The 23,565-nt window shown below is 46.3% G+C and overlaps 1 protein-coding gene across 3 annotated transcripts in view; it reads right to left on the bottom strand.

Moving 5' to 3' along the window:
• Positions 1 to 23,565, bottom strand: part of FNIP2 (folliculin interacting protein 2) — a 387,981-nt gene that overhangs the window by 47,792 nt on the left and 316,624 nt on the right. For all 3 annotated transcript variants that reach the window (XM_086962360.1, XM_086962362.1, XM_086962359.1), the window contains one exon: positions 3,787 to 5,104. In XM_086962360.1, coding sequence (XP_086818486.1) covers positions 3,787 to 5,104 — 1,318 coding nt within the window. The remainder of the gene's footprint in view (positions 1 to 3,786; positions 5,105 to 23,565) is intronic.

Here is a 23,565-nt window from a genome sequence, read left to right as displayed (position 1 = left end):
AAGATCTGACGAAAATGTCCCCTCTGTCCACTCACTGGTTTGTTTCCAACAAGACAGTCTGTCCAAAGTAACATTAGGGATTATAGTTGAAACAGGATGAAGCGTTAACTTTGGGGGGCGGGGGTGAGCGCGGCGTCGCGGTACTCGTGAGTCACAGTGGAGCAGTGCTCATGACGAGCTGGTCTCGTCACAACCCCGCTCACTGATTAATTCACCCGAACAGGCGGGGACCTCAATCGCGCGTGGGCCGAGCGGCCCAGTTATGACGAGACCTGCTCGTCATGAGCACAGCTCCACTCTCACTCATGACAAGCTGGTCTCGTCAAGAGCACCAAAGGTTAATCTGTCAATGAGAGACTATTGATTAAACAGACCAGAATTAATACCTTCTACTATTAACTTGTAGGAAAAAATTATTATGAAAGGAAAACTTTGTGAGTTAGAATATCAGAGTCCGGAAGTGTGCTCAACTTCTGCAAGTACAATTTCATGCGAGCCAATCAAAAAAATTGTGCACCTTTTCGCTTCAGATGGTTAAGTATTGAGATGAAGAACCACTTAACCAGTGTCAGGATAAGCACAAAAAGCTTTGAGTTGAAGTACTGAACCTCCAAAAGAGAGCTATTAGAAAGGTCAAAAAGTTACATTTGCCCAAAATCATGGTTCAAATAAAGGTTGGTTTCTTACTGGGAACGGAATTCCAGCCACCTAAAATATATTTCACCAACTAGGTTGACAAAAAAAGAGGACTTGCCTTTGAGTAACTCTACAAGTACCAATGGCTGCCAACAAGACCTCACAGGTATCGTCATGCATGCTTGAAGAACCAGGTGAACAGTAAGCTTGACAACACCAGCAGAGGTATCTTCTAAGGATCTCTCTCTCAGAGTTCTAGTAATTGGACAGGACTATAAGTTAACTTTTTGCTAATAGAGCCACTAGCTCAGATGGCAAGTGCTGGCGGCAATGAAACTTTAGGTTTTAGGTGAGTTTAGAGTGTAAAAGAAAAGGACATGCTTGGGAGAAAAGCTAAATCTTTGTATTTATCACAAAATAAGAGAAATACATCCTACTCCCTCCTGTTGCCTTTAACGTGCTCATGTGATTTCTTAACCTCCCTCCTAATCTCCCTGTCTACACTAAACCGGCTTTGTTCAAATTTTACCCATCTCATCACCCTCAATCCCACTCTCTCTCTCTCCCTCACACACTCCACTTTATCTACCTATTTATAAAATAAAAAGGAAAACAATTATGAGTTCATTTTTCATCAATATGAACATAAATATGAGGCTTAAAGGATATATACTTTCTGTAAATAAGAGTATAGTGTGGCATTCACATTGGCGTTCTTTAAATTGGCTTAACTCCATGGTAATGTACAGCATCCGATCTTGTGATAGTAGAAGTCATCCCGTTTATTGTTACATTTTAGGCCTGTTTAGCTTTATTAAACGTATACAGGGCACAGCACTGCGTAGCTGATCCCTTTAAAGCACTATGCACGTCTTGCTTAAGGGATTTTCATATTCAAATATTATTTTCAAACTTAACACAATGTTAAACTGTCAGATCGGCCTGTAGAGACATTTAGATACTTGACAACGGGCTGGTCTCTCTGATAGATCGGTAGGAAACAAAAAATAATCAGTGGAATATCTATCTCAGCTTGACATCCAAAAGGCTTTCCGATTTGATACGCTCAACCAGTACCTGCCTTTCCATTTATGTTTTCAAGATTACAGACAGGTTTATAACATGTTTTAAGACAACATTCAAATGTGAAAATACAATTGAGCGACATTGGTCGTTTCAAAGAAACAGCTGCTTTTTTTACTTTTTTTTAAGAGTAAGTCTGGAAATACAAATTCAACTTAATGCATGCCAGGAAGGGAACAAGAAGTTCGAAATCAATGGCGCATTGCCAAAAATAAAAGCAACATAGCAAACTAAATTTATTTTCCTTGTAGCACTGGGTTCCAAAAAATCTGCATCCTGGGGCCCTGCCTAAGAATTGTTTCACCTCCACATATTTCAATCCTGCAAGTGAATATAAAGCAACATGGGAGATATATTGGCAAGAATCAATTGTCAAACCTTAATGAGTAGTAGACAAAAAGTGGAAATAAAGGTGCAAACTCCACATACAAGTAGAACCGCACATTTCTAAAAAAAAAACAAAAACACAAAAGAGGAAGAGACCTTGACAAAAAGATTCACTGGGGTAAAATGATTTGACTACTTTAGACATTACAGATGAGGATGCAGTGGAAGGTTCACATCTTTCTCTTCAGAATTAAATATTTGTCATAAAACCCAGCGCACTTATCTGGCTCTACCATGAGGCAGCTGGCTGTAGGCCCTACTGAAGAACAACTGTGGGAGACTGTGAGACAGGCAGACCAGGCTTTGAGGGTTGCTGCAGCTACAACAATCAGAAAACTACAGACACACTCTGGAAATAGAACCTCAAAAAGGATCTATGCAGCAACATCTGTTGTTGGTTCCGCCACTAGAAATGCCTACTTCTAGCTGGAGTCAAGAGGAGGAAAGAAGCGAGGAAGAACAGAAATGAGACCAGACAGAGTGGGATGCATGAATACATGAAAATGATATGAAATGGATGAACGTCTCTTTGTGGTGGTGTCAGAGTAGTCTTTGTTGCACAAACAGACATGGATCCCCATGGCCCTCATAAGAGGGTAGTAGTGAACCAATCTCTATGTAAGACACAGATAACTAGTTTGTGCTACTGGTACTGCATGTTTAATCCGAGGGAAGGACTGGTTCACTTTATGAACCCAAAGGCTCAAAAGCATTGTATAGGATACACTGGAAACAATGCCTCACATTTCACTATCTAATTTTTCCTCTTTTCATTTGAATGAAGAGCAAAGCTAATTGAAATATCTGGTCAAAGATTCAGTTGCATCTGTACATTTGATGCTCCGGTGGCGAGAGGCCCTCGCTGGAGTCTTTTTGATGTAAGGAATTAGTTGAAGGTCTAGGAAAACTTGCTTGACGGACACAAAGCATGTGTTTTGCAAAATGGTACCAAAGATTGATACTGTTTGACGTCACAATTGTCCAAATCAAGCTTACAAGAGGCTGGGAACATGGAGTCGACCAAGTGAGCACTTGTAAGTTAAAGAAAATACACCATTTAAAAGAACAAATAAGGAAAAGTCCCATATATTTCGCTGTTATGAAATGTTAATTAGAGATTTCCATGAAAGAATAAAAAAGTATTTCCATTTGCTATCATAAAACCAATACCATTTTGAAAACATTTATGATGACCGAAGGAATAACTAGAGTTTTATTGATAAAATTACAAAAAATACTATTCCCTCTGGCAAGACCTTTGTCTACAAGCGTTGTGTATACGAAGTGTACAGTTTCAGCATTTTGATTCCCTACATCTGCAGGTTTAATCAAACATCACACATGTGCACAACCAAAATATTGCTTCAAATCACTAATTTTAATCGTCACAAAACCAACCAGGTAGACAGATCATATTGCAATGCCGTAAAATAGAACTCTTTAACTGATGGCACTCTTAGCTTTTTCTTATCGTTGTAAAACTCTACGTGTTACTTTTCCTGGGAAAAAAAAAATCTCTAACAATGAGAGCAAAAGAAAAATCATACCTTTGATAATGAGGACTCTGGATTAGGGTGCAGAAATGTAAATCAACAGAATTGATGAGGTCTTTACTTAGAGCAATAGGGTACAGTTTTCAACAATTTCATTCAGCTGTCCCAGTCCCAACATACAACTTACCGGGGTAAAGGAAGTTCTTCCTCCACAAATTCTTCATGTCGTTCAATGGTAGTACTCTGAAAAGTGGCATTTAGATTGCCTGTGCTACTTTCATCATCACTCTCTCCAAGCGCACTGTCTGAACTCTCGGTACTTGGAATGTCTAGATCAACACTGAAGGCAATCTTTTTCATTAAATTCGCACAAGTGATACCTACAGTGCATCTTCGACTACAGTTCTGTGCTGGAGAGCATGCCCTTTCTATATTTAATGAAGAATGAGGCATGCTTTTCGAGAGCTCAGACATAACTTCAATATCAGAGGTTACAAAGTCCTTTTCTGATACCTCAGGTTGCACAGTAGCATCTGCAGTGCTGGTTTCAATGTTATTACCATCCACAAAATATTCATCAAATAGGCTTGTACTACCCTCACACGATGGAATCCTTACATAAGAAACATTGGGCGTTATGCCTGGCTTCTCTGAGACTTTAAAAGCTGTGGCTTGGTCTTGGGCAATCTTGGTCCTTACTTTTATTGAGTTAATAGCTTCACTTCGTATTTCTGGTGATTCTTGGAATGCCTTTAAGGTTTCATCAATTTCTCTTCTGCGACTTTCAAAGTCTGACTCCGGAGAGGCTGAGCTGCCAATCTTGAAAGTGACTCTCTCACAGTCAGCACGTCGCTGACTAAGCTTGTCAGGGCATGGGCGAGCAGATGAATGATTGGTTGGCTTTCCCAGTGCATAAGGTTTTGCCTTCACAAAAAGGCCAGAAGTCTCAGCCAATAAATCCACTGCCACTGATTGCCCCGCCAAGCAATGCACTGCAGCACCCGTAACATTTATTAAGGATTCTCTCTTCGTATCTTTCGTTCCTGGTGCCACTTCTTTGCAAGGACCCAAACTTCCATAATTTGCCCTTTCAGGTGAAAGATGAGGGACACCTGAGCAGTGCTCCGAGTGCCTGGTGATCCGGTCTTCCAATTTTACAGTTTCAAAGCTCTCTGCACTGCTACATGGAGAGGATGTAGCATTCCTTCTACCACTAATAAAAGGAAAGGCAGGAGGCACAGGAGAAGGTTCATTCTTTACTGTGATAACCACATACTCCGATTCCTCCACCTCTCCCTTCTCCAGCGCAGTCGTGATCTTCCTCCCATTAAGAATATGTTCACCTTCTGGTTTTGTGCTGCGAGACAGCTGATTCTCCTGCAGTTCTGAGCAGCGTATAAAGTATGTGAGGATGTAAAGGATACGCTGGACAAGATCTTTACGTTTTCCAACCACAACAGTGCGAGTTAGTCTGACTGGAGATCCTATGGCACCATAGAGGTCACCTGTGTACAAATTAAATAAAGCAAAATAGGATAAGCAACAAACTTAAATTATACACTCATTAGTGTTAATCAAACCAATTTCGAGTATAAAAAACATTTTTACACCACGATCCTTACTAAAGAAATGTTGGTAAATACATTTACACCATTTTTGCTTGCTGCTTTTGTAATATGGAATGGAACAAAAAGGTCGAAGTTATGGACATAATCACAGAGAGGCTTTTACACCGAGGACGAAGCACAAGTTACTTACCTTCGGTAACAATAAATCTGTAAGAAGCATTAGTTAGTGTTAGATTCCTTACCTTAGAATAACCCCAGGCGTCAGACTAGATCTGCAAAGTATTCGTATGCAGTACCCATGCACGTCGGTAGGCGTTGTCCTGTGGCTCCGCGTCCGTTGTTGGCGTCGTGATCGCCAGAATGACGTTGCTGGAGTACTTAGGCGCCGCCTTCTCGCGCTGACGTCAGTTCTGTACATAGCTTTCCGCGCCAGGAACGCAGAGCCATGCAAGAAACCGACACTGGTGCCACGAAACTAGGGCCCTGACAGGGAAATTCCTTAACCCTAGATATCAGTTCGCAGAATGGGGAGGATGGGTGGGGCGGTAAGGAATCCAACACTAACTAATGTTTCTAACAGATATATTGTTACCAAAGGTAAGTAACTTGTGCATCTTAAAGAAACAAGTTAGTGTTAGATTCCTTACCTTAGAATAGATACCCCAGCAATACCAACCCCGTTGAAGGTCTGTGAACTAAGATCACACCAGGAAGTCCTGGAGAACTGAACGGCCAAAGAAGCCGTCTCTCTGGACTTGGCTGTCCAGGCAGTAGTGCTTGGCAAACGTGTGCAGTGAGGCCCACGTAGCTGCCTGACAAAAGTCCTGCAAAGGGACTCCCCGACCCAAGGCAGTAGTAGCCGCCGTGGCCCGAGTGGAATGGGCGCGCAGCCCCACAGGAGGTTCTTTTTTAGCCAAGGAATAACACATCTTGATGCACAAAACGACCCACCGAGAGATGGTTTGCTTGTGCACCGCCTGTCCTCTCTTAGCGCCCACATAGCCAACAAAGAGTTGGTCGTCCACCCAGGACTGTTGTGTGCGGTTCAGATAAAAAGAGAGCGCACGTTTTGGGTCCAGACGGTGGAGTCTCTCTTCCTCTTTCGAGAGATGCGTAGGTGGAAAGAAGGTGGGCGAGGTAATGGTCTGCCCGATGTGAAAGGCAGTAACCACCTTGGGTAGAAAAGAAGGATGAGTCCTCAGAACAACTTTGTCTGGATTGACAGACGAAAGGAGGCTTAGAGGAAAGCGCCTGGAGCTCACTCACTCTTCTGGCAGAGGTGATGGCAACCAGGAAAGCAGTCTTTAGAGTCAGAAGACGTAAGAGACAGTTATAGAGCGGCTCAAAGGGAGCACACATCAGATAAGTTAACACCAGATTCAAGTCCCACTGAGGCATTACAAGGGGGGCAGTAGGAAACATGTGAGTAATGCCTCTCAAGAATCTATTTACAACAGGGGACTTGAAAAGAGAAGGCTTATCAGGAAGCCTTGAGAAGGCTAAAATGGCCGAAAGATAGCCCTTGATAGTCCCCAGAGCAGAGCCCTGCTGGGCCAGAGAAAGAAGAAAGAGTAGAACCTCTGAAAGAGGGGCAACAAGAGGATCCACAGCCACGGCCCCTCGCGGCGGGATGCCTGGCTTTCACCTTGTGGATACCCTGCCGGGGTTATCTCACAGGGGAATGCCAGGACGGGTTCCCTAAGCAAGCGCCGGGAAACCCACTGCGGGTAGCTGTGCGCTATACAAGTTCAAAACACTTACATTTACATTTGCTGTGCACCATACCATAAATTTGTTCCCACCTGCAGGCGTATACCGTTTTAGTGGAGGGACGCCTGGCTTCCAGAATGACATCACAGACTTCAGGAGGCAAGTCAAATGGCATCAACTGTCGCCGCTCCATCTTCACGCATGTAGGTGAAGGCTGGGCAGGTTCGATGGAGGACCATCCCCTTGTTGCTGCGACAGAAGGTCCTCCTGAAGAGGCAGTCAACTAGGGGGATCGATTGACATACTGAGTAGCTCGGGATACCAGTATCTTCGTGCCCAATCCGGAGCCACAAGGATGACTTGGGCCCGGTCGTGCCGGATCTTCTTCAGCACTCTGGGCAGAAGTGGCATAGGCGGAAAGGCGTACAACAGACTGCAGCTCCACTCGCGACGAAAAGCGTTGCAGAGCGAGTGCGGCCTCGGAAATTCCAACGCGCAGAACCAATGACATAGAGCGTTCTCTTCAGTGGCGAACAGGCTCTCCCTGCTGTTGAAAGGGACATTGCGCCACGTCCGAGTTCAGACCCCACGCGTGATCCATCAAGCACCGACGGCTGAGTTCCTCCGCCCTGGCATTCAGGGAACTTGCCAGATGTTGAACCACAAGGGTGATGCTCTGATGTTCCAGCCATGTCCAGAGGCGCAGAGCCTCCTGACATAGGGTGTGTGTGTAAATGTATAGGCATTTATATAGCGCACTACTTACCCGGAGGGTCCCAAGGCGCTTCGACCGCTGCGAAACCCTTCCTGGCTTCCCTGAGAGATGGTCCCTTAATGGGTATCTCCAGGGTGAGACCAGGCATCCCCAGCAGTCTGGTGGGGCCGTTAGTGAAGATGAGGCAAGCTAATGCCCAGAGTTGCGAGTGTGATCGCTGATCAGAGTGGGCACCGAGGCGAGAGAATTATCGAGTCCGCTGACCCTGGTCCAGAAACCTGCCGCGCCGGGAATCGAACCCTGGTCCCGGGCCGTCCTCTGCTCTCGGGTCTGCCGCCTCTAACCAGTGAGCCACACTACTTCACGACCCCACCCCGCCTTGCTTGTTGCAGTACCACATGGCGGTGTTGTTGTCTGTGAACACCTGCACTACACTTCCCCGGATAGAGGGAAGGAATGCTTTCAGTGCAAGTCGAATCGCCCGAAGCTCCAACATGTTGATGTGGAGCCGGGATTCCGCCGGAGACCAGAGGCCTCTCCCATGTGGCCATCCCAACCCAGAAGGGAAGCAACCGTCACCACTGTGTGCTCCGGTTTGGGAAGGGAGAGGGATCTACCATGGACCCAATCACGATTTGTGAGCCACCACTGCAGCTGTCTCGCAGTGCCCTCCGAGAACAGGACGTGGTCGGACAGGTTGCCCTGATGCTGTGCCCACTGAAACTTCAGGTCCCACGGCAGAGCCCGCATCCGCCATTTGGCGTGATGCACCAGCAGGATGCAGGAGACCATCAGTCCCAGAAACCTTAGGGTCATCCTGACCGAAACTCGGGTTAAAGGCTGAAAGATCGGAATCCGAGACTAAAAATCCCGATCCTGCTGCTTGGGAGGATAAACCAGAAACTGCGCCGAGTCCAGAATCGCTCCGATGAAGAGGAGCTTCTGAGAGGGAATCAGGTGCGACTTTGGCACGTTGATGGAGAACCCCAGCAAATGCAGGTGGTCGGATGTAGTCTGGAGGTGGGAGATGGCTGTTTGGAGCTTGCCCACCTTCAACTATCAGTCGTCGAGATAGGGGAAGACTGGAACCCCTGATCTGCGCAGATGAGGTGCGACCACCGCCATCACTTTCGTGAACACCCGAGGGGCACTGGTGAGGTCGAAGGGGAGCACGGTAAACTGAAAGTGCTCATGGCCTACTGTGAACCGCAGGTAGCGCCGGTTGGCCGGCAGGACGGGAATATGGAAATAAGCATCCTGCAAATCCAACACTACTAACCAGTCTCCAAGGTCTAGGGCAGCCAGAACCTGAGCTAAAGTCAGCATCTTGAACTTCTCCTTCCGGAGGAAGACGTTGACGCTCCTGAGGTCCAAGACAGGGCGCAGGCCCCCTTTGCCCTTATTGGGAACCAGAAAGTAGTGGGAATAACAACGCCCTACTTCTAGACCAGGAATGCGCTCGATGCCCCCCTTGGCCAAGAGGGCCGTAACTTCCTCCTGCAGAAGTCGCAAGTGATCCCCCGACATACAGTGGTATTGCGGTGGCGGGTCTCGACGGCGGGAAGAAAGTCTCTGATCTGCTCCAGAGCCGCATTGAGTCCAGGGACCAGAGGGTGTGGGACCGGATGCGACTACGCGGGCCTCGCCGGAGCCGCGCTTGGGCGGCACCACCCAAACCCTCGGCCGAGTCGGCGAGGAGAAGACGAAGAGCGATGCTTCTTAGACTTCTTTTTGCCATGCCTCGACTTACCTGAGTGCGAGGACTTTGATCCAGACGATCGATGATAACTGTGGCTCCGCGACCGGTCCTTCGGCCAGGACCTCGAGCGGCGCAGAGTCGACTGCCAGAGCCCGAGGAGCTTATGGGAACGCTACCGCCTTCCCTTCGATGTCAAGGCCTGGCAGTCTGAGCACGCCTCGTCATCGTGGTCGGCCCCAAGCAGTAGAGTCACCGGCGGTGGGGGTCGGTAACCGACATCATATGGTGACAGTCGTCACACGGCTTGAAACCGGGCATCCCTACTGGCACCAGGAGTCGAGTCGACTCGAAAAAGATAGACAAAAATGTCCAAAATGTTAGTCAAAAAATTACTAAAGGTACGGGCTCTTCCCAGATCAGCGCTTGCTGGCACGGAAAAAAGAAGAACTGACGACAGCGCGGGAGGGCGGCGTCTAAGTACTCCAGCGACGTCATTCTGGCGATCACGACGCCGACGACGGACGAGGAGCCACAAGACGACACCTACCGACACGCAGGGGTACTGCTGACAAAAACTTTCCGGATCCAGTCTGACGCCTGGGGTTACCGTATTTTCCGGCGTATAAGACGACTTTTTAACCCCTTAAAATGTTCTGGAAAGTCGGGGGTCGTCTTATACGCCGGTTACTAAAAATGGCGGTATTTTTTACATAGCGCGGACTTCACCCGAAGGTGTCAGACCGCGTCTCAATTGAAATGGGTGCCGCTTAGGGAACTCCAGCACAGAACAAAGAACGTAGGCGGTCTTGAAAATAAATTACGGTACTGTTACGGTACCACAGGCTGCTAATGAGCAGAGCAGAAGTACGAACGTTACATAGGCGATGGTGGCACTGTGCAACACGATATCAGCCCCTCGCCAGCCAGAGGCAACTCAAACACTGCGCAAGCTTTAAAAGAAAACAAATGGCGCCGTGAACCCTACCTGGACTGCAGCTGCACATCCCCCAGGCAGACGAGGCGCTCCTCCACGTGTGCATCCCCCAGGCAGACGAGGCGCTCCTCCACGTGTGCTGATCTCTCTCTCCTTCCGCAATTCTTACGCTCATCGGAAGGAGAGGAGCGTCAGTACCACATGATCTCCTCAGTCCATGGAGATAGAAAGGGGACTGTAGGACGTTAGGAAGTGGGGGTCGTCTTATACGGCGAATATATCATGAAACCTACATTTTGTCCATGAAAGTAGGGGGTCGTCTTATACGCCGGGTCGTCTTATACGCCGGAAAATACGGTATTCTAACATAAGGAATCCAACACTAATATGTTTCTTTCAGATATTGTGGAACCTTTGTTACACATTGATGCTTATTAATCATTGAAAATAGGAGATTTGAAAAAGTCATACTATATTATGTACACCCCTTTAAAAAAACAAAAGAAACCAGTTTTGCTGTCTAAGTGGCAAACCAGGAACACACTGATTTTGCCTCAAACATAGTTCAAACAAAGTTATTATGTAAACACAGCAAAAATAATGGCAATACAATCTACAACACATGCTACATCGACCAGAGGAATCATTCAGGCAGGAGGGACTGCAACTGGATTATCTGCAGACTAGTGGTCGAGTGGAGCTTGTTGTGCTCCAGGAAGGGGACTATCACTTGGTGCATTTTGCCTGGACATTGCAGGCCTACAGCTAAGTGGCAACTGTTGTGGCCAGAGTCCCTACGTACTCTCCAAGGGCCGGTTGGCTGTCCTTCATCCACGGCGTGTTCCAGTAAACTCAGACGGAATATGGAGGAAGCGTACACGGACTGATAAGAAGTTTAAGGCGGAACATCAGAAAAACACAGGAGTTTCGAGCTTCGAGTTGTGACAATAGGAAGAACAGTCGTTTTTATAACTGAATTCCAGTTAAGGTGACATTGTCCCCGATTGTAGGCATTTCCCCCTGACGAAGATGCTGAGGCATCGAAATGCATTGGGAGTCGTCGCAAGTTTTGATGGGATTGCTTGGTAGTATTCGCATCAGTTTTGGCATTTGTTAGAAATAAGTGAATCATATTTTCAATGAAAATCAATTGTAAATATGTTTGCAAAACAAAGCTGAAAAAAACTATATACTTTTGAAAACCAATAGTAATCAATGAATTTCAATTTTGTTGACTATTTCTGCTGTTTATCAGAGTAAATGATGGTATAGTACGAACCAATGAATGTTGCATGTAATACTTTCAGACGTTGAAAAAATGATCAAAATGATTTAAAAGAGTGAAAAAATATTTTTTTGCACCTGTGCAAACTCGAACAGTGCACTCCTGCACTAGACATAGTTGTGTCTGAGTGTGCAGTTAATTTAGGGACCTGACGGGGGTCAGTCAGGCAGCAGATCTGCACCGATTTTTTTAAAAACAAACTGCATTAAGGTTTATAACCAGTGGTGTGCAGGTTACACACATATCTTTCTTCATCCACGAGATCCCAGGGACAAAAAGGATCTCCCCATTTCCATGTGATCGTAAGAACCACATAGGGTGCAGCGAATAACAGGTGGAAGTCACCGTCGGTTGGGACAAGGACCGCCCTGACATACGCCATCATCACCATGTGCTCGTAAAGATCAGCATTTAACCGAGGTGCCGAGACGCGAGGAGTGCAGTGGGGAGCTTGCAGAGTCTGGGGGACACATGCTTGCAACCAGGGGACCTATGCTAGCTTGAACTTTGGAACGTGTGGTTTCTGAGGGGCGTTGGGGACCTGAGCTTGGAGCGGAGATTTTCTTCGACCTCCAGATCAGGAGATGACACATGCCTGAAATTGAGGCCTCTCTCTGAGGTCGCTGGCTCCCTCTCCCTGGACCAATGCCACAAGGTACTTTGTTGTGGAGAACACCGAGATTGGGCCCGAAGGGTTTCGTTGTGTCTTGGGGCACCTAAGGCTGGCTGTCTGTAGCTACGGCAGCTCGCATCTTCGCCTGAGGGGAAAAGAAATGTCATACTTGGAAGCATGTCAGCTTCCTGGGTCACAACCTGTTGTCTACGAGGGATAGTGATCCCACAATCGTGCAGGTGCCGCTGGGCACCTAGAGTCTTATCCAGATGGTTGAAACAAAGTAATTGTTTCTTTCCGTTTTAGGTGGTTTCAATAGTCTAGTCAACGTGGCGCCTACAAGGGCAATGTGTATCGTTGGCTGGCGTAGTTGAGTGCCTGAGGGACAGGCACGCGAGGCGCAGTCATCGACCTGTGATTGCTTGACCATTCTGCTAACGGGAAAGTTTGACAATTGCATAGGACTGTAAAGTGTATATACAATGTGTATCTAGATTTGATTTCAATGTGTGTGCAATACAAAGACCAGTGTTTTATACATACAGTGTAGAGTCTCTTTGTGGGTATGCAGTCTGTTGCAAGAGTGGTGTTGTGCCAATACTTTACACTTGGGCCCAGAGGATAAGCCTGATTGCTCGGTGCCAAGCTAGCCAAGGGTGAGCACAGTTTATCAAACAGATGTATCGTACTCATCCTATCTAGAACGGTGGATTCTCACTGGCTTCTGTGCGTCCCAGTCGGCTGGAAACCGCTGCGTCTAACAGCTGTATTAAAACAAATTTGTTTTCTAAAAAAAAAAATTCCATAGAAACTGACAGGAAAAAAAAGTTTAAAGCGACATTATAGTTAGGAATTGTAATATTTCGTTACCCTACACTGGAAAAAACCCTTAGAAATTCATTTTTAAAAACCAAAGGTTAAGGGGACATTATCGTTAGGCGAAAATGTCAGTTACAAACATACCATTCTAAAAGAACAAAACCACTGAAATTCACCAGCTATAGTTATTTCAAATAATTATACTGTGTGCCTTAAAGTAGCTATAACTTGCACACTTGCCATGCACTGCTACTTACTTCACATATTACATTACTTATGATGTGTTCTATGACCTCACTGCAACATCTAACATGACTGATGACAACAATGTGCATGGTGGTGGTGCAAATTATAGTTATAGTTTAGGGCACAAGTTATAGTTACTTGAGACAACTATAACTGGTGTTTATACACACACCAGAATAATGTTTTCAGCTACAGTTCATGCCATCTTGTTGAAATGGCAATGCTGATTTTCCTTTTTTAAATAGATTAATAAAACTACAAGACTCAGTAACATAACAAATTACCTTTCCTCACCTCAGCAACAGATAATCATCTTGCCATTTAGTGTAATCCAAAAGATAAAGCAGATTAACATAATGCACAAAATACGTAATCCAAACCTGAAACATCTGATTCCACAAAGTTAACTTACTTACTGAACACTACACTTACATGAAGCAGAAGATGAGAAACTGATTTAAATGATTACCTCAAATACATCTGTAGAAAACTTCAACACCTGCAAATAAGTATATCCTTGACAATCTGTGTAATGCGCCCGGGATGGTCTTTCGCCTCATAGCATCCTAACACCACTATTCCTTCTCTTCGCACATGTCAAGGCATCCTATACCACTGTGTTTCATGGTTACCATTTTTGGAGAGCTGAACACAAGACACGTGTAGGGACTTATGCAGCCTCCTCCAATGTCTGAAGCAGATTTTCACAGTATTGTGGAACTACTTAGAATTCCTTACTGTCCTATAGGTCCCACCTCTTCTATCCCTTCTAAACATATATACAAGTTCATATAAAATGTAAGTCTGCAGTACGGCTATCCTACTTTGAACTGAGCTCACCAGCCAAAGCGAATAAAAGCCTTTCCATAATGTATACGTGTAAGACCCCTAACATAAAAGGGTACAGTCATGTTAAAGGTGAAACATACATAGGTTTATTTCATGGCCATTACAATTATAGCCTGACAATTGGTTAACTGAAAATAGATAAGGCACCCGTATATATTATGTCAACGGGAGAGACATTAAGTGTTTTATAGTAATGGCACTACAGCATGTGGAAAGCTACGGAGAAAAACTCAAAACGAGCTCATTTTAAGCATACGTGTTTCCATTATAACCACCAGATGGCAACAACACACCATTTATTTAACTGTATCTTAATGCAGTGTCTTAAAACCAACATTGTGTTCAGTCTCGCGAAACAAAATATGATGAAGTAGGAGTCGAGAAGACCGACCGCTTTCTCACTTCGAAACAGCCAATTGTTCTAAAAGAGTATATGCGCAAAGCAATCATGGGGCTAGTGAGATAAAACAAAACATATCTGCCTCTTCCAACACAATTTAGACGATGATAATTCTATAGAACGATCCGTGGACAGAGTGAGCAGTGTAGGGGAAGGGAGAGAGGAAGTGGGCCAGCAGGAATACATCATCATAGGCGATGGTTTACCGCGAAGAGAAGGGTGCTGAGGTGAAGCGTCCTGTAAAGGGAGGGCAGAGACAACTGCAGAGCTGTGGGTGAAAGGCGGGTTTAGTAGGAGGGGATGGGAAGGGCCATCCTTCTGGGTTGGCCCGGCACCCGGATGGCTGGCTACCCAATGAGACGTGAAGAATTTGTAGCTCCTGATGGAAGAATAGGGTAGAAAAGACTTTTCTCGACTGAGCAATTCCTGATTTTAGGTTCACAGCAGGTGAATCCTTGGAGTCTAGTCTTCTCCTTTCTGGACCTTCTAATTTCCAGTTTGGCGATGCTGCTGATGCATTTCATGCATGCACCACTTGATTTAGGCGTTGGCATCTTGGAGGCCTAGGGTTTAATTGCTTGAAGGCCTGCAGGCAGGTCTTGGGTGAAAGGCAGGCTGGTAGTGTGCCAGGCTCTAGGCTAGACGAAGGCTTCGCTCTTTTTGGGAAACATTTTATTAGACTTTTTGCAATAAGAAAAGGAAATGTATAAGAGATTAGTCTAGACAGCCACCGAGGATTGCTGAAGTCAAGGACTTTAGCAGCCCTTCTGCACCACCATTGCATAGGACACTCCCTTCCTGTAGCCATGATAGGGGCAGAAAGCAGACCAGCATCTGGAGAGGTATCCAGGTCGCTGGCCTCACCCAGTTCATCGTTTTAACCATATTGCTTTCCACAGAGTAACTAAATGGAAACAATTATAGCATGGGCTATGCTGGGTTATATTTACATTGGATTAGTAAAATTCGAACATATCGAACCAAAGAAAATGAATGCACGCACTTATTCACCACATCTACTCATATTAGGCCCCTCGCCCCCACAACACCATACGGCATGGAACAAGAGATCTCCACCAAAGAGCCTCACATTGGGTGCCCGTCGGGTATTACAGCGCCGACCTGACAAGGAGCAGGCCCAATGATGAAGCGTGACACCAAGCTGGCTGGGTGTGCGAGGGCCCTAGTTCCAAAGGGAGGAATTCCCCTCCCTCTTGATATATCAGTTGGACTACCCCGAGGTAATAGCTTTGCTGGCTCTCTAGTCTACTCAAGACCCTCGCAAGGAACTACGTACCCTCTTTTGCATAACTGTCTAGGGCATGTACGTTGGACCTTTTAAAAACCCACTTGTCTCCTCTTTTTGCTAAATTATCCTTTTTAATCACATTTCTTCACAGTTTTTTTCAGTTTTGTTTGCACTGCACTTTAGAGATTATCTCAATCACCTACTCTCTAAGTAAATCCCATCTGATTTTCTCCTTTTGTAAGAATCTCACAGACTGATACAACTCTTTCTCCCTGTTCCCTCTGATAATCAAGAGTGTCAGGAGAGGGTTGTTTGGGAGCCCAGATGATGACACTGGGCACATGACTGCGTATTGATGGGATACCAGTTATCCTTAGGTGGTTCTGAATATTCTCTGTTCTTCCTTTGCTTTCCTTGTTCTACCGTATACTTAACAGCACCCTCTTTAAGTTCCACCCAAATATAAGGCAAATGGCCTCAAAGAACTCCTTAAATTGGGTGGGGTTGCTCCGGCCTTAGGAAATTCAGGGAGGCGCAGAGCCGGCATAGGTTTCGGAGAACGAGGCAGAGAATTCTGAGGCTCCCTTATCTTGTGGGCCGATGGACGAAAAGCCAAAGAGCGCTTTGACTTCTTGCTCTTGTGCCTCCTACCAGGGTGTCCCGAGGACTTTGAATGGGACGAAGAGGACTTCGGGCTCCACAAATTAATCCAGGACCTTCCCAGTAGATAAGACCCCAAACACGGTTGATAAAACATTTTTTTTAAAGCCTGTTCAGAAAACGACAGCTCTTCTCCAGATCAGCGCAGGCTGGCATGGTGAGAAAATAACGGACGTCAGCGTGCCTGGCTGGCGCCTATATAGGTACTGCGACGTTACTTCTGGCGCGGACTACACAGACCACTGATGCGGAGCAAATCAACACCACCTACCGGTGCTGGGGTACTGCTCACAAAGAATCTTCCGGATCTAGTCTGACGCCTGGGGACAATCAAAAGGTAAGGAATCTGCAGCTATAAGTCTCTATCAGATCCACAAAACAATTCAGCTCAACAGAAGACCAAATATGAATACTCAGGAAACAACAATGTAGGGTGCATGCATTGCAGAAGGGGAGGGGTCACTAGAATGCCAACACAAGGCAAATAAAGCATGACAATTTCAGCTATTCCCATAAGGACGATGGGGCTGACCCTCTATGAATGCCACTATATATTGGGGTGTGGGTGTGTAAGAGGTAGAGATGAGAGGGTAGGAAAAGTCGCCCAAGGACCCAAGGAACATCAGGCCCAGTTCAGACCCTGGAGAAGCGTCACATAGCGGCCCTATAGGGTTTTGGATTTCCTTGACAAGGGACCACCTATTGTGTATCTTCGGGGCAGGAATTATACCTCTGTAGGCCGCCCACTACCCCCATAGCTTGGCCTGTTTCTGAGGGCAACCCCGGCTTCATCAACTGGGCCGTCTAGTCGTATGTACTGATGCAGCCCTTTGTGCCAGGACTCTACCGAGGTTGGCCAGGGTGTCCTTCCAGTGAAGGGTAATGTCATGTTACGCACAGATTAAGACCATCCCTAGCAGAGCCATCTTATATCGATTGCTATCTAAGTTGATGCAGTATCACCCAGGTCCGTAGGGAGCTCCCACCCCAAAACATGTTCCAGGATTGACAGAACACCCTCCTAAAAGGGCCAAAGCACCACACAGACCCAAACCATGTCCCTTCCATGAGGTCGCAGCATAGACACAATAGGGAAGCTATTGGGCCTCTCTTCAAGAGCCTAGATATAGTAAAGTAGGTCTGATGTAGGTACTGGAGCTGGATATGACAGTATTGTTACGCCATTGCTGCTAATCTGGGCGCCGCTAGCGCCTCCCGCCAGTCCGCATCTAATAAAGTGTCCACAGCTGCCTCCCACGCACGACTGAGACAAGTGAAATTGTCAGGGATATTAGCCACAAAGGATTTGTAAATCCAGGATCTTTTATAATCCGGTAGTTCGTTAACTAGGGGTTTTGCCTTAAGTGTACTATAGTACGGAAGGTCCTCGAGTTTGTTCACACAGGGCAAAAAGGCATGCTGCAGCTACAGATAGTGGAAGAGTTAAGTAGGATGTAGGTCAAATTTCACCTAAAGATTCGCTAACGACTTCATGCCTACTCCGCCCATCACATCTCTCAAGTGAATGATGCCGATCAGATCCCACACAAGCGGAACAGAGAGGGCAGACACCTGTGGAAGGGTACACAGGGGCATCTCGGAAGCAAGTCTGCTCCTCCCCAATCCGCCTTGTAGTATTTCGTCCCAAGGTAAGGCCGGCCATGGTAGCTGAAGGAAGGAAAGGACACATCGAGCCCCCATACAACAGGTGGAGTAACGAGGGCTCCCGCATTGCCCACTTCTCCAGTGCTTAAGTCGGGTCATGCTCAAGGTCAAACCACCACTTGTTGACCACCACTAGATGGGACACACAGTAGTAATTGTAATATCTGGGGTAGCAATGCCCCCATCATATGTGGATTTACAGCAGTTCTGTAAGGATACAAGAACTACTCCTCCATCCCACAAGAAATTGCATAGCACTGCATAATCTTTCTGGAAAAAGGATTTAGGAGCAGAGAAAAGAAAATTCTACAGTGTATAAAGTCGCCGGGGGAACGTCACCGTTTTGAATGTTGCTAATCGAATAAAGTGGACTTTGACTTGACTTGACTTGAATGTTGCTAATCAACCCAGCAGGTACAATGGGAGGGCTGTCCAGTATTTTACGTCAGCTGTCGCTCTGTCAATTTGAGGCTGAACATTTATTGCCCACACTCTCTGTGGATCTCGCGGAGTCTTCACTTTTTTTTTAATTTTTGAAAACCTTTATTGTGCACGAAATACAGAACAAATACGGGCCCACAACCTTCCGGCCGGCCACAAACTCTCATGTAGCACTAAAGCATGCAATACGGTGACATAGTAATACAGCTGCACATCGGCTATTAATCAGGAATCAGACTGGAGGATGCCGCAAGACCATGTCGCAGGAGTTATGAAGGTTAAGTTTTCAAGTTTTTTTTGCAACTAGTAAAGTCAGGTCGTATTGTTCCGTACTCATAAAATGATAAAGTAAGAGCAAGGACCATGCAGGTGGGACATGACAGTAGCTACGATTCACGCAATCCACATCTCTACAAGCAGTCCCGACCGGGCAGGATGGCCACACAATATTCACGTTACAGGGTAGCAATCCCAACTACCCACTCATATCTACTCCGCCACCCTTCACCCAATATACCTGAACACGGGCCAAGAAAAAGGAAAAACATAAAAGAAGCAAAAACAGGTCCCATAGAAACTAACCAAAAATAAAATATAACCCCTCACCCTACACACATGCAGAGGCTATGGCCTACCCCCCCCCCCAAGCAGAGTGTCTGTCGCCCCATAAACCCGAAATACAGCAAGAGAAGAAAAGAAGTAGAAGAAAAAGGTAAGATAAAGCAAGAAAATTGTAGAAAAGGAAGAAAGAAAAAACAGGAAACGAAAAATTTTAACACTTGAATATAGGGAGGAAGAAAAGAACAAGCTGATCTACCACTCCCAAAAAGAAGGAAGCGGGGAGGAGCCCTCACAATACCAGAACTCCCGGACTCCCAGCCATCTGCAACCCCTACGTCATGTTAGTGTTCCGGTCCGGATCCCCCCGGCTAGTCAGATACAGGGCCCGCAGCCATCAACCGCAACTTCCGTCCCTGAGCCAACCGCCCGCAAAACAACAGTCGCCCCATAAAGAGGAACCAAAAATGATAGAACACAATACTTGCGACTTGAAATGAAGGGAGAGGCCAGCGCGCAGAACAGGAAATACAGTATGAAATAGGTGGAAGTCTCACTGAATGCACAATCAATACATCAACAAGTATTTCAGTCCGGGGTCACAACCAGGCAGACAGTCAGTGCCAATAAGGGAAGAGTCATCAGCCCTGTCCCGAACGTCGGAATCCCACCAGGCAGAGCCACAGCGAAGCAGTGAGACAATACGGCCACAGAGAGAGTGAGAGTGTCGCAGGAACACAAAATGGCCGTCGAGAGCCAACAGTAACTCCATCAACTGTAGTAGTGAGTTCCCCAGGAACCTGCAGAGCGTACGAGTCCTTCGGATACAAGGTCGGAGAACACAACCCAGGGGCCGGTGACGAGGTCGACAATGCCTGAGACATGTCCCAAGGCACTCGCGATGAGTATTCCAACAATGTTGCACTCTCCGGTGAAAGGAGAAACAAAGTATCCCAGATAGAGGCAGCAGGCGGACAATCTCGGGCATCAGTAAATTCGGGAGCGGGCACCTTTGTCCAGTTGGCAGAAGGAAGCACTGTATCGCCATGAAGCGCAGGCTGAGATGAGGGTTGATTTGGCGGGGTCAGTACATCGCAGTCCCGCCGCAGTGACGACGCCATGTCGTCCAGCTTCTTTCGCAGCACTTGGCAGCCTTGGCGCATATCAGCGCGGAGGTCATGCAGGGCAGTCAGGAGGATTTTGAGGGAAAGTGCAGGCTGAAGCCCCCGGCTCTCACTTCCCAAGGAAGGTATTCGGGAATCGGACCCCATCACAGGCGGGGCAACACAGGCCAGCGACAGGGACGGGCGCTCTCCCCCACGCCTCGGAGCCTCAGACAAAGACATCATGGCGAAAGTCCGGGGAAATCGCAGGATAATCGTAGCACAGGCGAGCGTCCTTGCGGGGCTACAGCATTACGAAGTACAGCACCAGTGAGGCACACATCGCGGAGAGGCGCCCCGTACCAGAGGGGGGTAGTGAGGCGTGGGGTCAGGCAAGCATAGGCTATCAAACATGGCCGTGCAACACTCTCCGTTCGTACCTGCCCCAAACAAAGGATCCGGTGCTATAGGGTGCCTCAGCTCAACAAGCGCTCGCTCCTGGCCTCCGTTTGCAAATCGCCGTAAGCGTCGCAGCACAGACAGTGCATCGCGAGGTCCCCACCGGTGCTCAGGTCGTCAGCGCCGATCAGGCATCCTGGCCGCCATCAGGTCTCCGGGGAACGGCAGAGAGCTTTTGTGCAGGCGGGCTCCCGGGCTGCAGGCAGCACCGCGGCTATCTCCGGCCGCCGGGCAGGTCGAGAGACCAGGAACACACCGCTGGAACCAGCGCCGCGCCGCACTTCATCCAGTAGTGAATTGCATCAGGATTTATGCCAGGATCACGGCGCGGCGGTAGCAGGCTGGAGGAGCCGGGAGCCTACAGGTCTGCTCCGGTCGCCATCTTGGCTCCTCCCATTGACATCTGCGAGTCTTCACTTTTGATTCAAGTGCTGCCGGACTCTAGCATGATTCCTTCCTGCAGCACAATGCTACCTTTGCAGAGCAAGAATGCGTGGTAAGCAGGAGCCATCAAGGGGTCAAAAGGAGGAAAAATCTTAAAGGAGCAGTGTCTCTATTCAGAGATCAATAAAAAAAGACCCAGAGCCTGGACTGCTGTTTTAAAATCTGCTATTTGGGAGGAAGGGCATTGATTTGTGAGGAAGAGACGCTTACTGAAAAGGCAGCATTTGTCTATCGTGCGATGTGAGAACTGAAGAAGAGATTGAGGTTCAGCACTATCAACCACAAGTGAAGTCATTAACATCTATACCTGTTGATGTTTCCAGTCCATGGAGATGAGTGCAAAAGTCATCTTGGTTTGGGTTTGTTTGAGGTAGACCTTAATCATCTTGCAGAAAGACGGTGACTGATATAACTAAGTGCAAGAGTTGGTGAACCAAGATGACCCTGTCAGCAAACAGGACTTCCAAGGACTTTAAATTCACATAGAAGATCATCAGTGACAAGATGGAGCATTGGGAACATAACTGGCGATAGAGCTGGCTTGCAGCTAGATTTACTCAATGGCCAACTGGGCTTTGTCCCTAGGTATTAGTTGACTTAATGTAGTCGAAGTCCATTTGGGACAACAGAATTCAGGGGTGGCTAGATTTTGAGAAATCAAGGAGCCACTGGAGTTTTCAAATCATGGCAGAGGAAGGTAAAGTGATATTCAAGACAAAAGAATGAAGGGGCGTATGTTGGATGAATTAATTGCCAAAGATAAGAGAAACTGGGGGTTTACGAAAGGTATATACTTGACAAAGATGTTTCAAAGAAACATGCAATACACAACAAAGCATATTTTCCATTTCAGTCCAACAATGCCCATCAGTAGGCACCTTCAAGATTTAGTACAAGGCTCACTTAAGAGGAAGAGTGTTTGAACCAATTTAACTGAATCTTCTTAATGTGGACTATGGTGGAACATTGCTTTATACTCTTTCTTTTGTGTATTTATGTTTTGGGAAGTAATAGGAGTTTAGCAAATGGATATGTTGGAGTTTCAGGGTTTCAATCAGTCATAAAAAGGCTGTGGGACTGTGATATAAAAGTAGAAGTTAGACTGGTTACAACTACTTTCCTGAGAGCCAAGTAAGTCGATGTAAATAATCAGTGGAAGAAGGATGACAAGAAAGCAAGTCCTGTCAGAGTTTCCTGAAGTATGACTTTTTTCCTCTGAGAGCAAAGGCAGGTGTAGGAGGAGTACTAGATTCTCAAAGACAGGCTGACTCAGGGGAGTCTCCCCCGGAGGTGATAAATTGTGGGTGGTGAAAGGTGGCCCCCAAAAGCAAAGACTTTTGGGTGGGTTTGTACTATCTCTGTAAGCGCAACTGATCAAGCAGTTCCGTCATCCTGACTAGTAGTAGGTAGAAAGGATAAATGGTGGGTGAATGAAGAATGAGTGCACCTGGAGGAATCCAGGATACCCCAGTACCAGAATAGCGTAGACAAAGGGCAGTCAGATCTATGCCAATACTGTACTAAATAATAGTTGTGTCTCATGTTGAAAGCCACTGAGGAAAAACTATGCCTTTCACTCCTTCAGAGAGGCTGCCACACGAAAGGCAGGGAGGGAAGAACAAACCAGGAATGAAACAAAGGTTGCTATGCTGACAGTTGTAGAGGTGGTAAACAGTGATAGGAGTGGACAGTGCGTATTAGGAATGACACCAACCTACCAGGTGATATGTGAATCAGCCAAGACCTTGAAGAGTTTTTCATTTTACATAAAAATCAATGTTTGATTAAATTGTACAGAATAGTTTAAAACATGTCACATATGGAAATTCTTTCTATAGTTAGCCACAGATGTGGTTATTACGTGAATACTGGTAAATTACTTCGGCCATTCTTGGTAGTTACAAATAAACAAATTGGAGGCACACGAATATGAGCTGAGATCAATGTACCTGCAGTTATCAACATGGCCTAAAACGAGCACCAAGGGTATCATCATTGATAATAACGTACAATGGCACCTTAGAGCCGAAAGCTCGACAAAACGTTAAGTGGTTGAAGTTCATTTTGATGAGAAGCTTAGACCTCCTGCTAATGGTTGCAGGTATGATGGAACTGTAACATGGACAGCACTAGAAAAGGCAAAAGAGGCGCACATTGAAAAGGATCAGAAAGCAACCCCATTTGATATAAATACATCATCAAAACGGTTTCATCTGGTTTTCACCATAAACACTGTTCCTCTTCACCCCTATCTTCATCAGGCGCCTCCCAGAGTTCAATCATATTATGAGCTGAGCCACTAACCCTTTAAATGGGAGGACTGACACCAATAATCTAATAAATAGAATTAAATGTATCAGTCGACTACCTGTAAAAGCTGCTTTCAGATACAGGTCATCCCAATGTACCCTAGCAAAAAAGTTGAGCATCAATGCTTGGCCTTCTATTTTATCACTTAACTTATCCTGGCAAGAGAAGTTATTGGGAATAGAAAACCTAAAAAGATGGTGCTAAAATGTAAAAGTAAGCAACTCACTGCATTGTTCTCA

Source organism: Lissotriton vulgaris, chromosome 3_1 (assembly GCF_964263255.1).
Source record: "Lissotriton vulgaris chromosome 3_1, aLisVul1.2, whole genome shotgun sequence".
Classification (NCBI taxonomy): domain Eukaryota; kingdom Metazoa; phylum Chordata; class Amphibia; order Caudata; family Salamandridae; genus Lissotriton; species Lissotriton vulgaris.
Note: the sequence above shows the minus strand (reverse complement) of the source record. Positions and strands in the feature narration are given on the sequence as shown.